This window comes from Cyprinus carpio, chromosome A4 (assembly GCF_018340385.1).
Source record: "Cyprinus carpio isolate SPL01 chromosome A4, ASM1834038v1, whole genome shotgun sequence".
Lineage (NCBI taxonomy): Eukaryota > Metazoa > Chordata > Actinopteri > Cypriniformes > Cyprinidae > Cyprinus > Cyprinus carpio.
The window spans coordinates 10,908,091-10,923,843 of record NC_056575.1 but is presented as its reverse complement, the minus strand read 5'-3'; the positions used below and the strand labels follow the sequence as shown (position 1 = coordinate 10,923,843).

The window sequence follows — 15,753 nt, the reverse complement described above, 5'->3', positions numbered from 1 at the left end:
ACATTAAAGTTTGAAGTAAGGAGCTACGGAGCTAAAAAATATTTAAAATTTACAGTTTTCCCTATAAATGTGAGTGAGGGAATTAAACGTTTTTGTGCGGAAACCGATCTAAATTTTGGTTTAAAATGTTACATATATAAGGTTTAATGTCGTTTAGCTCTTTCAGCCTATTTAATTTATTCTACAGGGGCCCCAAAACAGATGTTGAAGTACCGAAGACAGAGCTCCCGACATGTGCTCATGGCTGACGGACACGAGGAGCGAGGAGGAAGATGTGCTGCGTGTGTTTGTTCAGACAGACATCTGCTGTCCTCGTAGTAGTAGAGCGTAACTCCGCCCACCGGGATCGCTGCTGCCCCAGCAACCGGACCCGCCCACGTTTCCCGCGTAATTTTCTCTTCCTTATATGGGCAATAGAATGCAGACGCAGTCAAACGTCAGCCGCGTATGCAAATGAGGTTGATTGAAGAAATTCAGAAAATGGTGGATGGGGCTCAGCGCATGCGTAAACATTTTACTATACTCAGACAGAAAGTGAGACAGTAACGAGTGGCGCATTGTTAAATGAGTAACGCCTGTAACTCTTGGATAAAGCTGTGTGATTTGACTTTAACTGCTCCAAGTCGAGGTAAGAAAAAAAGGGCTTTTTTTTTTAAAGTGACTTAACAGCTTTTGTGTGTGCAGAAGATGTTATATTCGCCTTTCGAAAGGCCCCCTTAAGAAGTTGTGTGACAGTGCGATGCCCGGCTGAAAGCTGTCGCGTTCATTAGAAACGCAGCAGTAAGATCGCTTTCAAAGCTTGTTGGAATTGTTTGACTTTTTTTTCCTGCTTCAGTATAAAAGCGTGCGATAAGTTTAGAGTTTACACTTGAGGAGGCTGCTGTCCATACCGCGCATCACATTTCAGGGCGCTCGCATCCTTTGCCGATGATCGCTGTTTAGTGTTTGATAACAGAATTGATTCATTTAAAGCCGAAATAGATTTCTATTACACATCCGAATGGACCTAAATAAAAATGCGTTTCAGAATAGTTTTTTGATGGAAATAATCAACATCGCATTTTAGATTAAACAATTTTGCATTCGTGGACTGGTTGAACTAGCCTAGGTGATAACTATAATAGTGAAAACGTGCATGCGTTCTCGTTTATATGTATACTTGGTGTTATATGCATGCACTGAAAACCAGTTTTGCTGTTTCTTCTCGTTTTGAACTTGCGGTACTGGACTGTCCGTCTTGACTGCGTGTGGTCTTAACTCGGCTGTTGGTGGGTGTGCTTCAAAACAAACCCGCATTTTCACAAGCTCGTCAAGGTTTTTAAACTTCTGCTTCACCAGCTCCAGAAGTTCAGCGATTATGTAACGATTAGAGCTGTGTTACTGTTAAAAGAGCCATTGCATGTGCGATGGAGGCGGTGTCACTGACGCATTTAAACGCGGAGCTAATAAAATCGATATTTTATTTTATTATTCCGGTGGACTGTTTAAAAGTGTATTATATTGCCCCGTTAAATGGGAAAAACAATGTAAGACTCAACGCTCTTGAGCGAAGTTGTTGCACGGACAGCATGTGTTTACAGTCTCGAGCGCAAAGCATGGAGTCGCACGAGCCACTGACGCAGAGTCGCGCTGAAAACAAAGAGCCGCGGACGAGCAGTTCGACTAAATTCACCCGTCTTTCTTCGATGAGCACCGCTGGCATCAAAGAAAGCGCGTCATTTAGTTGCTCACACCAAGCGGAAGTCGTTTTCGGTGAAACTGCGAGGAAAACATGCTGAATGTGTCTGTTTAGAGATGCCGTGTGGCGTGCCATGCTTCCGCGGGAGCTGGTGGGCGGTGAATACGGGACACACGCACCATTTCACCGCAGTGTGCGAACGGCTGGACATTTAAACACCGCGAAACACTGATAATGGCCACGTGATGTTATCTGGATAACTTTAGACGACACATTTAGATGTGTTAATGGCACTTTTGGTCAAGGTTTCCGTAACGGCATCGCGTTACTTTCTTGCCCCCATTTTCTGCCCCTCCTCTCCTCTCAAACGCGTTGCCATGTTTGAATTGCGTCAGAGGCAGAATATACACGCGCAAGTTCAACTCTCGCACTACAGTACAGTGCATAATTTTAGAAATATTATGAAATATTAATATACATATATAGGCTGTCATTAAAAATGAAAAAAAAAAAAAAAAAAAATACCAGAGGCTTCCTATAGACATCGGACAGATGCGTCTTCTGTAATGACCCAGTGATAATGTACGACTTTGATGCCTCGCGAGGGCACCGCTGCTGTCACCGATCAGTGTCGACGCGCGAGGCCACCGGTGTCCGGCTCTATCAGCACCGAGGTTATATAAGACCGAGCACTGTTTCCATTGATTGTGCTCTTATCCCACTGACGCGATGATGACTGATAACCCATATTTCATCTCTCGCTCTTTCTCTAATATAATCTATTAATAGTTATGTATGTAATATTTATTAATACATTTATTAACACTATACATTTATTATAGGCCTCTCTCTCTGTGTGTGTACACAAATATATAAAATGCATATAGAGCAATACTCTGATGAAAATGACACAACGTTAAAATGTCAATAAATATTTTCATATTCTTTTTGCGTATTTTTAACCATGATTTCCATGACTTGAACAATTATTTGTAAATGTTTTATTATTACAGTATATATAGCTAGGTAATATACACATGCATGCACGACTGGTCAAAAGTTTGGAATAATTAAGATTTACGATAAATGATTTTGAAAGAAGTCTCTTATGCTTACAGACAGTAATATTCTGAAATATTATTACAATTTAAAAAAAAACTTTACAATTTTAATATATTTTAAAGTGTGATTTATTCCTGTGATGGCAAAGCCGAACTTTCAGTAGCCATTACTTTAGTGTCACTCTTCAGAAATCATTCTAATATGCTGATTTTCTGCTCAAGAAACATTTCTAATTATCATCATTAGAATTGTGTGTATCAGTAGATTTAGTTGTTTGTGCTTACCATGGTACTTTTTGCAGCAAATTAAGTTCCAGGTGCGTTTAAAATCTTGTGTAAACTCATTGAACCAGCAGAAGTATCAAATAGAAAGTTGTTTTACTTCTGTCTTACTCATGTGTCACAGATGTTTGGCTTTCATAAGCCGAAGATGTACCGCAGCCTTGATGGATGCTGCATCTGCAGGGCAAAATCCTCCAGCTCTCGTTTCACTGACAGCAAACGCTATGAGAGAGACTTTCAGAGCTGCTTTGGGTGAGTTGGGTATCTTGTGTGCTTGTGGTTCCTCTGTAATAACATGGTATTGACATCTGCCTGGTTTAATAACAGTGAGGATTTGTATAATGTATCTCCAGTCAAGCGTTCAGACCTTTTCTTTTAGAATAATAATTTTAGTAATAATATATATATTTTTTTTTATTTTTATTTTTATTTTTATATTTTTATTGATTTTCATATGCATTCTCCTATTATTACAATGATATACAATGGGATACTTCTCTAGTTTAGGGGAGACTCGCTCTGGTGAAATCTGCAATGCTTGTGTTCTGCTGGTGAAACGCTGGAAGAAGCTTCCCGTCGGTTCCAAGAAGAACTGGAATCATGTAAGCTCCGTCAAATTCACCATTCTCCCAGCTCCAACCGGGGTGTGCATGTGCACACTCACACAGCCTCTTATTTATCACAATGAAGTCTTTTCGGTTCAATACGCATTGTTCCAAAGCAGCCTTGCACAGAAACACCCTTAGTGAACAAGTGAACTTTAGCTGCAGTGGAAACTCCCTAAGATGTTAATTATGTCATTATAATAGTATTACTACATAGTATTACATGGTAGTAGTCCCTACTTTGAATGGAAGCTAATGCAGTTCATATTTGGGCCCACTGATTACAGATAACCTGTTTTAGTTGATCTTAATAATTAATAATAATAATGATAATAATATAATCATTATTATTTATTGCCTTGTTTATAACTAATATCATTTTAATTATATGGCAATAAATACATAAGTAACAAATTATAAACCTGACCTATAATATTATATAATATAATATAATATATAATAAGTATATGACTAAAGTCTTGCTTTAAATAAAACATAGTTTCAAAGCAGCTTCATAGTAATAATAATGGAAAATAACAGAATCAATAATGCAAACAAATATGATAAAAAATATTATAATTCTGACCAATGTAATATATTTTATTAGTTCTAAACAAAACCATTTATATTAATTTGTGTTTTAGGCATTATATTAAATGACAGTAAATAAATCAAAATAATTATAAACCTGACCTGTGATCTAATATAATATAATGCCTAAAAATACAAATTAATATACAGTAAATGTATTTATTGTTGTGTTTAGAACAAATATAAAACAATTATATAATAAATAAATAAACAGACAATGAACCTGACCCATAATAACTCTAGAGAAATGAATATATATTTACTCCTTTGCTTATAACTAATATATGAAAATAAATGAAATAACTATAAACAAATGAATTTCCATCACAGTCTGAGGATTGTTATTGTTATCAGGTGGTTGATGCGCGAGGGGGACCCAGTCTGAAAACCACAGTGAAGTCAAAGAAAGTCAAATCCCTGTCCTCACGGATCAGACCGAACCAGCTCAGCAGAGTCCAGAAGGAACTGAAGAGACACAGTGAGTACACGATCACATATTTACATTACAAAAACAACATGAAATGCATCTTAACATGTTCCTTATTAAATGATTTCTTTGACATGATCATTTTAACAGATTCAGATGCTCACAGCACCACCTCCAGCACCAGCCCCGCCCAGTCGCCCAGCTACAGTAACCAATCAGACGAAGGCTCTGACTCGGAGTTGACTCCTGGCTCCGCCCGCTCTCCAGTCTTCTCCTTCTTGGACCTGACATACTGGAAAAGGTCTTTACTTTACTTTAAATTGGTCTGATTTATGAGTTTGACCTTTTGTTTTTCATCATAATTAATACTTTTTAAGTTAAATGAGTTGATTTACAATTCTCTCTAGGCAGCGGGTATGTTGTGGCATCATCTATAAAGGTCGCTTTGGGGAGGTTCTGATTGACCCTCATCTCTACAAGCCCTGCTGTCAGAAAAAACAGGAGCAAGAGCAAGAGGAAGAAGAAGAGGAGGAGGAAGAGGAGGAAGACGGTGACCTTGAGAAAGAGGAAGTGCAGAGCAGTCAAGAAATTCTCTCGTCCATTCAACCGCACTCCTCTCCTCAAATAAAAATGGAGCAGGAAGTGGATGAGGTGTGGTGATGCCACATCCCCACAGTACTGATTTGGCATTCTTAGGAAGCCTTCGAGAGTCGAAATCCCTCAGACACTCTCAAAGACGTTCTCTCGGATTGCCTTCGATTCAAGAGCAGCTGGATCCTTGTTCGTCTTTTCCTGTTTCTTTCTTCCTTGCTGAGAATGTGTCTCTTTCATTTCCTTTGCAGTCAAATCAACCTTTATTTATCAAACTGAACTGGCGTCCTTGTTTGCCAGAGCCTGGTACCACACTGTTTCGTTTCCTATAAGGATTTTGTTTTGTAGACCAGAGAAAATGAGTGTCCTTTTTTGCTATTCTGCTCAAACACAGAATGCTGGATCTACATACATCATGCATAGAAATCTAGACAGTGACCACAATCCTACGCTGTCACTTTTGTACCCTTGAGCACTATTCTGCCCTTCCTTTGGGGAGACTGTCTCTCTGCACTTAGTGTACAGTATTTAGTATACAGCAAGCAGCATCTGCTAAATTCTAGCTCAGTGAAGATGATGTTCCACCATTTTGCTGGGATATAGTGATTATTTAGAGAAGACCTTTGCCTTTTATATATTTATTTTTTTCTATCTTTGTCTTTATTGTTACAGTGTACTCTGATTTTTCCTCTTGGTTTTATTTAAAGGGACAGGTCACCTAATTTTTTTTTTTTTTTAATGTGTCATTATTCTGTCGTTGACCCTCATGCTGTTCCAAACCTCTTTCAATTTCTTTCTTTTTTTTGTGGAACAAAAAAAAGTGAGTTTTTGAAGAACATCTAGCTGCTTTATTCAACATAATGGAAGTGAATGGGGACTGAAGCTGTCAAGCTCCAAACTGACTAAAGCACCCCAAAATTATCTTAAAAATTGAGCTGTGCTCTATGTTCCAAGTCTTTTATAGCCATAAGATAGCGATAAACCAAAGTTTATGTCATATGGACTACATTAAAGAAATTTTTACAGTGCTTTTTTGTCATTTTGGAGCTTGACTGCTTCAGTTCCCCTTCACTTTTATTATACAGAAAAGATACTGCATGATATTCTTGAAAAACTCATTTTTTGAGTTTAATGTAAGGAAAGTGACGTGTGATGATGTGAAGGTGAGTAGGGTGTTAGGGTGAACTGTCACTGTTAAACCCTGATTTCAGTGCAGGATGTCTGTATTCAGCCTCTAACAGGCAACTAACTCAACTCAACTCATAGTGTTTTACTGCAAACGTTTCCCCAGACAGCATTTCTGTGGTGCTGAGGCAGACTGGGCATGGCCAACCAAAAATAATGCCTGGCTATCAACACTCCTGTATTCAGTGTACTAATGTAAATATCCAAAAGTGTAGATTCGATTTAAGGTTAATGGAAAAGAGCATGAACGCTAAGGAAACTATTGTCTTGATGAAAATTTGCATGAATTTTGCATGGCATTTTTCAAAAGATTTGTATTTCTTTTTATTTTGTTTTGCAACTAGTTGCAACATAATTTAATAATAATAGGGCACATTTTGAGACAGTCCCAATATATTTTTGTAGATAAATACAAGAAAAGAACAAAAATGAAATCAGGCTTTGACTACAACGTGGCATCTCAAGATGTCATTGTTCTTTAGTTATTACAGGGATTTAATTGTCTTCAGCTATTTTTTAGAATTGGATATTTTCAATATTGTCTCATTCAAAGCCAGAAAGCCCAACATTTTTGCTATTTATTCAATCATCTTATATACATGTGTAAATACTGTGTTTTTTACAATGACAGATACTACTTCTTTTTTACTGTCATGAAAGAATTGAGCATATGTTCTGAATTTTTTGGTCGTTTTTGTTTGTTTGTTTTTTTGCCTCTTTATGCCAGGGAAAACTTTTTCAAGTCAGCTTGTACATTTTCATTATAAATGACTTGTGTGTAATAAGCTTTCATATAAGGAGTATTCATACTAAATATCCCAAAATATTTTGTTTCAAAAGGTCTGTCCTGCCGGTTTCTGTAATAATTTTATTGTTTATGATAGCCTTGGCTGTCTTGGATTGTACAAATTACATTGACGCACACATACTTCTGTTTAATTTCCTAGGGGTAGCGCTAGAGAGCTCATTTGTTTCACACAAAACACTCCATTGTACATTAATTTTAATTCTTATCTCTAATATATGCTCCGTTTTGAAATGGGTATTTTGATGGTGGCAGCTTATGGCTTTAGTGTGTATATGCCACATCACAGAATGCTATGAACAATTACTGTATTTGTGGTAAATAACATCTGTTCAGGTGAAGCACCTACATGGGGATTCCTATAGTGTCATCTCTATGACGCCGCTTTTTGTAAATATAAGATGTGTAAGACTGAACAACAGTTATTATGAATACTCTTATTTATTTTATATTTATTTTTCTTGTGGTCTTTTCTTTTTAAGTCTCATCTGATTTCGTCATAGGACTGAACTGTCCTAACAACACTGCAATATGGACTGAAAACGCTTTTACACATCACAGATTGTCAGCCGAGACTCACTAAACATTATGGAGAACTTCAGGACCGGACAGCTGTAAAAAATGGACAGCTGTAAAGAATTTTTTTTTAGTTTATGCTAAGTACAAATATTTGATTATTTTTTTACTTTTGTTTGAGGGTTTCTAATGCCTGCATATCTTTCCTTAGACTAGTCCTTTAGTTGTAGTGCTACAGGCATGTATGGTAGCTATGCACTTTGTATTCACATTACTAGAGATATATAAAGCAGGTTTTGTATTTTTTTACATATTGTACTTTTTACTTGTTCCTCAATAAATGTAACTTGTGATGGTTACACTTGTTATGTGCATTGGTGTAAACATGTATGCATTTGACAACAACTTGCATTCATATTGAACTAATACATGCATTCCTTGGGAATTGAACCTATAGTTAGGTCATGCCAGCACATTAAATGCGCTATATAGAGTAATAGATAGATGGTGGCTGGTGTTTTTGGTGCTTGCAACACCAAGGTTGTGGGTTCAATTCCCAGGGGGGAAAAATAGGCTACCATTGTTTTGGTCAGTAAAAAGAAATAAATACTTTCATTCAGCAAGGACACATTAAATTGAACAGCAAACACTTTTATAATGTTTCAAGTAAATGCTGTTCTTTTGAACTTTTCAATTCTGACAAAAGTATCACAGTTTTCACAAAAATATTAAGCGTCTGTTTTCAACATATACTAATAAGAGGGTTTCTGCAGGTTTTATGAAGGTAAATTTAAGACTTTTAAGGGGACACAAAGAAATTCCTTAAAATTAAGTGAACAACAACAAACACCTGCCAGTGGGCTCAGAGAAATAAATTTAATTCAAAGGGAAAACAAGTTTATTTTTCTGACCCCATTGGCAGATATTGTTCTTATTTTATACTTAACTACATATAATTTCTCAAAATAACAAGACATAAATACTGAGGAATAGGGTATATTCATTTATTTATTTTTTTGCAGTGCATGCAACATATAAAGTCATTACTTTTTTTTTGACTTCAAAGATTAATGTAAAATTTTCTGCTATGATTTAAGATCTTTTTAACAGATAATACAAAATGTTTGTTGAACCCCAAATGAGCATTTATTTATATTATATATATATATATATATATATATTTGTATATATTTATAATGTATATATATATATATATTATTTGTAATGTAAATGTTAGATAGATAGATAGATAGATAGCTGAGAGCGTGAGAGAGAGAGCGTGCTGAGACTGCGCGCGTGGACTGTCCTATGTTTGGCTGTGACGTCATGATTGCTCCGCCAGCTGATGGGTTTCCTGTGCTCTGAGGGCATAAAATGATGAGAGGTGGCTGCGGTCTGTCCTTTCTGTTTCCCACCGCTTTATATCGTCTTTCCACCAGCTCATCGAAAGGCTACCTCGTTTGCTTTGACTCTAAATGAGCAGCCTTTCCACCCAAGTCATCTTAACGATCTGAAACGCAGCAAACACACACACACCGGCAGAGACGCATGAGGTCGGTGAGATTTCTGCGGATGCTTTGCTCATTGCACCTGTGTGTTATGTTGTCACGTGCATCTGTGGCTTTATTCGTCCTCTAGCAACTTATTTGCGTTCAATGCGCGTGCTTTTGGGTGGTGGCACCGCGTCGACGCTGTTTGGCCAGGATTATTCTGAAAAGCATCAAACTCGTGTCGGATAAAGTCTTAAAAAGTTGCATTTTGCACTGTTGTTACTGCTGTTTTTCAAATGCAAGATATTTTACCTTCATTTGGTGATCAACTGGATGCATAGCCAATGTTTACGAGCGACAGAATTGCATTAGACGACATTTGTAAATGGCTGACAGTAAACGACCACAGTTTTAATGTTACATGGTGATTTGCAGGGTTAATTTGCTTTTTAATGTTGCATTTGTGTTCTAGCATGTAAACGCCATGTCATGGTGAACACTGGCGAATGTCCAGACACCAGGGAAGGTTTTAGCTCATATAATTGAGCTATACACTGTTCAGGCTGTGCCTTTTGTGTTTAACTTTACAGTATATGTATGCTGAGATTTTCTTCTCAACCCTTTGTGCTGAGATTCTTTGATTGTCATTGAATGACTGAACTGAACTGCACCAGGATACAGTCTATTGCCTGATGCATGCTTTTAACTTAAAGGCAAAGGAGATATTTATGTATCATAGCACAGGCATAAAAAAAAAAGTGAACAGACATTTAAAGGTTAATTTTAAATAATCACTTAAGAACAGAAAACTGAATAGGGAAATAAATATAGAAAAATAAATGTATAATATAAAAATGTATTGAGTTCACAATTTTTTTTTTCCATTTACTCACCCATGTGTATATAAAATGTTAACTTTAATTATTTCAGCTAGATCATCTCTTGCTGTAGAAACACTTCTCATTTTCAATTAGTTGAACTTGTTGTACTGAAATAAAATAAAAAAAAATTGACTTAATCAAATCTGACAAACCCAATAAAAATGACAAACACACAACAACATTACTAGAACTTTAACGATTAAAATAAAAACGTCAAATATTAAATGCCTTAATATGATGTTTATAAACTATTAATAAAACTATAATAGTATCTTAGTGAAACTAAAATAACAATTTACTAATAAATGGAGATTATTGGTGATCTTAAATTTGGTTTTATTCTACATTGCCCAGTGAGGGTCACTTCCATCACATGAGCCCGTATTATTAGACTCTTTTGGTTGTGGAATAACTTAAAAAAAAATACCTGCACATGTATTTTGAGTTTGTGTGATGCTGTATGACTATTGTGGTGTGGATTTATTTATTTTTTTGGGGAAAAATTAGGCAATGTGAATTATATATTCGTCTTATCTTACTCCATAATACATTACCTAATATTCCATTCTGAGCATGGCTATAAACATCTCTTTTTAGATCCACAATAAATAGTGTGACCTTTATGTTCATTTCCCCCTCTGCTTCAGAGAGACCAAGATCATGGTTCAGCTGTCACCATCTCGGACTATAGAGACATTAACGCCGACTGAGTTGACCGTGGAGAAGGAAGATGACCAGGGCAGCCCTAAATCTGAGTCCCCTCGAATGCTTACCGCCCTCCAGCTCGCCTTTAACCCCGCCACAACGACCACCTATTACGGCTATGAGCAATACATTGAGGACAGCCTCATCTGCCTCAAGCACAAGATCCGCAACATTGAGAAAAAGAAGGTGCCTTTATTATGTTATTTAGGTGGAAACCGCATGAAGGAACCCCAATGTGCTTCACTCCTGTCTGTGTGCGTAAAACAAAGCTACTCTTTATTCTTACAGCTGAAACTGGAAAGCTACAGTGAGAGGCTGAAGAAGGGGGACAAACTAAATCCAGACCAACTGGTAATCGTTCTTCATTTTATGTGTTGCATCTTGGGAAATGGGGCTCGTTTCAGCATGACAGATGTGTGGTAATGTTGTAGGAAGCTGTGGGGAAGTACGATGAGGTGATCCATAATCTTAAATTTGCCAGAGAGCTCCAGAAGACCATTGGTGCACTCACTCAAGATGTAAGGTTCATGCATTTGTAAAGTACAGCGCGAAATCAAACAGTTCTGCATATTTCACTGGCTCTTCTGATTTCTCCATAGTTAATAAAGGCTCAGCGGAAAGCTGCTCGACAAGAGAAGTTGATGAGGATTGAAGAAGAGAGGAAACGTCTGAGCTTGATACTCCAGGTGCAATATGTCCTGCACAGTCTGCAGAGAGAGGACGTCCGGAGGAACTTCTGCAACACAAGACAACATTCCTGTTACCTGTCCACACAGGACACTGAGAGCTTGCTGGATCTGGCCTCATTATTGGGATGCAAAAGAAACCATAGGATGAGGTTTGTGCTGCACCTGAAACTGTCTTCTGCTCTGTAGTCAGTGTTTTGTGGTTTTTGTACATTTGTTTTGATTTTTATTATAAAGGACTTGTCAGTGTCCGTTTACATGGCTGTCTGGAATTCTTACTTCTGATTGGTCAAACACATTCTGTCAAGATGTGTTCCTCTTTTTTTTTTTCCTGCTATCTATAAATTAGTTACTGATTTCCTACATTGCTTTGTGTGTGTGTATTCTGTAATTTTGTGTTTTTTTTTTTTTTTGGGAAATATTACCCACTTAGCAAAAAAAGTATAAAAATGGGATCACAAAACAAACTCCTTCGGTATGATACAAAAGATCTGATTTATTTTGCAATAATGGCTAACTGTATGTTCTCCCTAGCATGGGTGCTTGCTGGTTATTTTTGTTTCTGTAACATTGCTGTATTTGGGGTGTTTTTAGCCTGTTGATGTGGGTGTGTTTGTTTGTTTTTACTATCTGAGGATCTATGGAGCTGCTATTGTTTTTTTCTGGAAGGGAAAAAAGCCCAGTTAAATTGGAACAAGCTGCTATTGTTTACGGGGAGCTTCTGGAAGGGAAAGAAAGCCCAGTTGCTGGCTCGACATGTGAGTTTTTTTTTTTTCTTCAAAAATATTAAATAGGATAATATAGGTTATATAGCAATTATGGATACATTTGCTGCAAATGTAGGAATAATAATAATAATAGTAATAATAATAATAATTTTATTTTTGTAATACCTTTTATTATTTAAGAACAAACGTGTAAATATATAAATACATTACACAAAATACAATATGTCCTTTAATTTTAGTTGTATTGAGAATAATGTATGTAAAGAGAAAAATACATAAAAGACATACAGTATGGCCTAATGCATTACACCAAATAAATGCAATATGTTCTTATTTATTTGTATAATTTTTTTATTAATAACAAATGCATGTTAATATATAGGTTTTAGAATTATGTAATGTATGCCCTTTAATTTTAGTTGTATTATGAATGATAATACAGTACATGTACAAACACGTTACACAAATACATTATGCATCATTATTATTCAAGGGCAAACATTACAGAATAAATAAAAATGTATGTTTTGTTTTTGGGGAAATTAAGCAAAAGGAACCCACTTCTATTTTGGTGATGATGAGGGATTGAGTCTTACTGATGGGATAGTGGGGGTACAAAGACAAAAACTGACTTTGTTTTATATATGACTGCTGTCATTCTTCCACAGATAAGCACATGAAGGAAAAGCTACTTCGGCTAGTGGACTGTGGCTTTTTTGATCACATACCACTTCCTAAAGTTGACAGTCAAGAGAAGACCGAGACCCTAAAGGCGGACCCTCCATCTAGGCCTTCTGGCCTCTCCAGTGAGATTTCATTAAAATTTAACTTCAAATTTCTAATGTCTAAACCGCCATTAATAACATGTCATTTATATTTCTGCATTTTAGCACTGGTAAAGCTGAGCTCAAAAGAAGTGCCTTCCAAAGAGGTAAGAACATGTGACGTATCAAACGCCATGACCTTTCAGTCATCAAGTGCTATAAACTGTGTTTTGGAGAAACGCAAGCATATGAGTAACTTCTGAATGATGCCAGTTTCTTAACAGACGATACCTGCCTGAAACGGACGTCACTGAGTGCAGTAGTTGGAAGGAGGAGTTTTTAGCCATGAAGGAAAGGGAGCCACCAGACTCATGGGAAATGGAGTTTTCTGATCATCCTGCGTCCTCTCAGTCCCCCATACAGAAGCCATGGAAAGGGGCAGCAGGACTGATTCCTAAGACTGCAGACACTGCGAAGAGACCTACGGTTGACCCAAAGGAGGTGAAACTTCTTGCATTTAATTTATACCGAGTGAAGACAAAAGAAATACAGGAAAAAATAATTCAAATACTTTGGGAAAATAAGTTTACCCATCCCCCACACATACAAAGTACAATTCCCCCCCCCCATCCAATATTAGAATTATATAATACAATATATAATTTTATAATATAAAATTGCACATTCAATTTATTTATTTTTTCTCTTTTTTTTTTTTTTTAACAAAAACTCCTAGCGCCCTCTTGTGGTCCCCAGGACTCTGTGGATCCCAATTTTAAAGTCTCTTAATCGATTAAACTTGAATGTTGGCGATTAGCTGAGTTGGGAAGCCATTTGAAATGTAATGAGGTCAGTTTTTGTCTCTTAACATTGATGTTGTGTCTTTTCTAGAAATGTCAAAGAAAGAGCAAGGGGGAGCAGGACTCTAAACCGGTGAGTTATTTACATTCATCGCAAACTCTTTAGTATATCAAAGATGTTAAAGTGTTATTTTTATGCTGTGTACTTACAGATACCTGTCGCAGTGGAAGTCTTTGGCTCTCCATCTCCATTACCAAAAGACCCTGTCCAGCGCAAACAGCAACTGGAGTCTCTGATGGACCAGATCTCAGGATCCTTCAGCTTCATGCAGGCATGCATTTAAACATAAATTGCAACAATAAAACTAAATTGCAGCAGTACAATTTAATTTTGCTATTTTTGACAAATAACTTTCGGAAAGTAAGTATTTACGGAACTTTTTTTTTTTTCTTTTTCTGTTTGCAGGAGTCTCTTCTGGATGGAGAAACGTCACCCGTAAACAGTCAAACAAAGAGATGCCGTCCATCTCCAGGCTCCTCTACTCCTCTTGGTACATGAGTGCTCCATATTAAATGAGTAACACTAAGGGTAGAATGGCGTTAAAGAAATGGTTTCTAAAAAAAAAATTACAATTTGCCAAAAAACGCACCCTGAGGCCATACAAGATGTAAAGGAATCTGAGCCGTCAGAATGAGAGTCCAAACAACAGATGATTAAATCATCACAATAATCCACACAACTGCAGTTTATTAATTAATGTTTTGTGAAGCGAAGAGCAGTTTGGACTCATTCTGACGGCACAAGTTATGAGAAATTCTGAAATCTGTTCCCATGAAGAATCTACACTTTGGATGGCCTGAGGTAAGTACATTCCTTTAAACTGATACTGACAGTCTGTTTCTTTCAACATGCAGCACAGAGGAAATTAACGAAAAGCCCATCAGATATTCTGCCTCAATCCCAGCAGGTGAGTATGTTTAGACTTAATGAGAGCTTATTTTGTGTATATCAATAACAAAATGTGGTCACTCTTCCCTGTGACTGTCTAATGGTAGAGCACTCCATTACGGATTCTGCTGTCTGGAGAGGCTAAAGGCTGTCTGTCGAATGGAGAGCGCTCTATAAACGCCTCTGACCTTGATCTACACCATGATGAGAAGCCACATGTAAGTTGTGGTGTGTTTGTTTTTTTTGTGTTTGTTTTTTTTTTGTTATTGTATGTTTGTTAATTGTTTGCTGCTTTATAGTAGGTTTGTAATATTAAATATTCTCTAATGGTGACTTGTGTTTGTAGAAACAAGGCGAGGGCTTCACCTCTCCTCCACTGTACCGCAGGGGATCCTCCATCTCAGTCCCATTAGAAAACCAGAGCACTGTACAGGTATGCACTGGATGGACAAATAATAAACAAGGAATGTAATTTTAGTTTTTTTTATTTACACAAATAAATGGATGTTTGATGGTTTAGTTTATTTGAAATGTGTGTTTTTTTTTTTTTTTATTATTTACACAAATAAATGAATTTAAGTTTTTTATGAAGCTTCAAATTATGTATGCACATTTCTGAATTTAATATAGAAATATCTATATTGATCTACATTTTGTGTTTTAAGCTTTTATAATCTTGAAGTGAAATTTTTGTGAAAATGACAATGTGTTTGGGATTGTCTTTGTTTGTTTGTGTGTGTCAGGCAGGAAAGCAAATGTTATGCAATGGAGTATCAACCACTGTGTCTGCACAGACCTTTTCCACCCCACCTAGTCACAGATCCATCAGTGCAGAAAACGCCTTCCACAACATTCACTCTGTGAGAATGTTTTGTCCTCATAGTCCCTAACATCAGTTCCACTTTAAATCATAATGCAGAACATATGATCTGAACTTCCCTCTCCTCATCAGGTGTTTAATGTGGCATCTTTGCCCATCAGTGAGAGCTCAGGGATGAAGTCAGATGAG

At 36.8% G+C, this 15,753-nt stretch overlaps 2 protein-coding genes across 3 annotated transcripts in view; both read left to right on the top strand.

Moving 5' to 3' along the window:
- Nucleotides 1-469: 469 nt before the first annotated feature.
- On the top strand, nucleotides 470-8,100 carry LOC109071420 (SIN3-HDAC complex-associated factor-like). Of its 2 annotated transcripts, none has more exons than XM_042740442.1 (6): nucleotides 470-628; nucleotides 3,146-3,273; nucleotides 3,524-3,623; nucleotides 4,572-4,695; nucleotides 4,795-4,945; nucleotides 5,052-8,100. In XM_042740442.1, exons 2-6 carry the CDS (start codon nucleotides 3,146-3,148, stop codon nucleotides 5,302-5,304), a joined length of 756 nt encoding a protein of 251 aa, XP_042596376.1. In that variant the 5' UTR covers nucleotides 470-628; the 3' UTR covers nucleotides 5,305-8,100. The 2 variants fall into 2 exon arrangements, with proteins under 2 accessions (XP_042596376.1, XP_042596385.1); XM_042740451.1 differs by lacking the exon at nucleotides 470-628 and adding an exon at nucleotides 2,896-3,056.
- A 980-nt stretch (nucleotides 8,101-9,080) lies between these two features.
- LOC109075087 (caprin-2-like) overlaps nucleotides 9,081-15,753 on the top strand; it is a 9,641-nt gene continuing 2,968 nt past the window's right edge. The window contains exons 1-18 of the mRNA XM_042740430.1: nucleotides 9,081-9,294; nucleotides 10,760-11,003; nucleotides 11,106-11,168; nucleotides 11,249-11,335; nucleotides 11,417-11,655; nucleotides 12,098-12,100; nucleotides 12,182-12,261; nucleotides 12,900-13,037; nucleotides 13,122-13,162; nucleotides 13,269-13,496; nucleotides 13,887-13,928; nucleotides 14,008-14,127; nucleotides 14,262-14,346; nucleotides 14,711-14,763; nucleotides 14,852-14,962; nucleotides 15,091-15,177; nucleotides 15,488-15,604; nucleotides 15,697-15,753. The exon at nucleotides 15,697-15,753 is cut by the window's right edge and continues 118 nt beyond it. Of these exons, the coding sequence (XP_042596364.1) occupies nucleotides 9,290-9,294; nucleotides 10,760-11,003; nucleotides 11,106-11,168; nucleotides 11,249-11,335; nucleotides 11,417-11,655; nucleotides 12,098-12,100; nucleotides 12,182-12,261; nucleotides 12,900-13,037; nucleotides 13,122-13,162; nucleotides 13,269-13,496; nucleotides 13,887-13,928; nucleotides 14,008-14,127; nucleotides 14,262-14,346; nucleotides 14,711-14,763; nucleotides 14,852-14,962; nucleotides 15,091-15,177; nucleotides 15,488-15,604; nucleotides 15,697-15,753 (1,800 nt within the window). The 5' untranslated portion in view covers nucleotides 9,081-9,289. The remainder of the gene's footprint in view (nucleotides 9,295-10,759; nucleotides 11,004-11,105; nucleotides 11,169-11,248; nucleotides 11,336-11,416; nucleotides 11,656-12,097; nucleotides 12,101-12,181; nucleotides 12,262-12,899; nucleotides 13,038-13,121; nucleotides 13,163-13,268; nucleotides 13,497-13,886; nucleotides 13,929-14,007; nucleotides 14,128-14,261; nucleotides 14,347-14,710; nucleotides 14,764-14,851; nucleotides 14,963-15,090; nucleotides 15,178-15,487; nucleotides 15,605-15,696) is intronic.